The following is a 1,296-nucleotide window of genomic DNA, read 5'->3' as shown; positions in this document are numbered from 1 at the left end:
TCTCTCTCTCTCTCTCTCTCTCTCTCTCTCTCTCTCTCTCTCTCTCTCTCTCTCTTTCTCTCTCTCCTCCTAACATGGCTCCCTTCTGTTCGATTCAACCTGCTCACTGTGTAAACTGACGAGAGAAACCAGTAACCAACTAGCCGTAAAAGTAACAACAGTAATGGAAAAAAATATAAATATAATAAATATCAATAATAATAAATAGTAAACTTAAAAGTTAGACGTGCTGTTTATAGAGATCGAAAAGTTGGATTAGCGATCGCAAGATCTCGTCGTATCGATATCGTACGTCCACGTTTGTGTTTATCGCGTTTATCCATGTGACGATTATACAGCCGCCTTCTTGTACTGACCGTCGCCATTTTGTTTAGAATGCTAATATATATCCTACAAACTTATAATATTCACTTGGTCGACACTCGCTCAGTTTTCAGCCAGTGTACGTTTCAATATTGTCAGTTTGAATTCCGTAAAAAAGTTTCCTCTCCGAAAAATATATTGACATCATAGACATGTTTTACGCTATAAAAAGAAAAGTTGAAGACTCTCACGCCAGAAGAAGATTTGACAGATTTTACATGCGACTTGTTTACAACACACAAAACAATTTTTTTTCACGGCCGTGAGACAAATGGGTGTACCGTGATTGTAAAGCAACCCTTCTCTCGCCCCCGTCACCACCATCTTGTTTCCACCATCTTGTACTGACCGTCGCCATCTTGTTTCCGTCATCTTGTGCTGACCGTCGCCATCTTGTTTTCGTCATCTTGTACTGGCTGTCGCCATCTTGTTTTGGCCATCTTGTACTGACTGTCGCCATCTTGTTTCGGCCATCTTGTACTGACTGTTGCCCTCTTGTTTTTGCCATCTTGTAATGACTGTCGCTATCTTGTTTCTCTCCCCGCCACCACCAGGTGTCGTGTTGGTGTACGTGGAACCGTGGGAGGCGGCGGCGGCGACGGTGGCGTTCACGCGCGACGGCAACTACACGGCGATCGTCGCGGAGAACGCCGCCCCCGGCACGCCCGTGCTGCAGGCGCGAGCGAGCGTCCGCGGTGGCGCCCTCGTGCAGCAGCCGCCGGCGATCGAGTACGCGCTGGTGGCGGGCAACGACGACGCGGCGTTCACTATACACCCCACGACGGGTGAGCATTGTCGAACCATACGTGACGATATATATATATTTCTTCTCTGTTTCGTTTATATACATATATATATATAATGTTAAAGGTATAATATATTAATATACATACATACGAACGTCACGTAAATATGCAGCGTAAAAATGAGCAA

General features: G+C 45.4%; 1 protein-coding gene across 1 annotated transcript in view; it reads left to right on the top strand.

Annotated features, from left to right (window-relative positions):
* LOC106815926 (protocadherin-16-like) overlaps window positions 1-1,296 on the top strand; it is a gene marked incomplete at its 5' end in the record, with an annotated part of 12,110 nt that overhangs the window by 6,840 nt on the left and 3,974 nt on the right. Inside the window, one exon of the mRNA XM_014820459.1 lies at window positions 918-1,148. Coding sequence (XP_014675945.1) covers window positions 918-1,148 — 231 coding nt within the window. The remainder of the gene's footprint in view (window positions 1-917; window positions 1,149-1,296) is intronic.

This window comes from Priapulus caudatus, unplaced genomic scaffold (assembly GCF_000485595.1).
Source record: "Priapulus caudatus unplaced genomic scaffold, Priapulus_caudatus-5.0.1 Scaffold1237, whole genome shotgun sequence".
NCBI lineage: Eukaryota > Metazoa > Priapulida > Priapulimorpha > Priapulimorphida > Priapulidae > Priapulus > Priapulus caudatus.
Note: the sequence above shows the minus strand (reverse complement) of the source record. Positions and strands in the feature narration are given on the sequence as shown.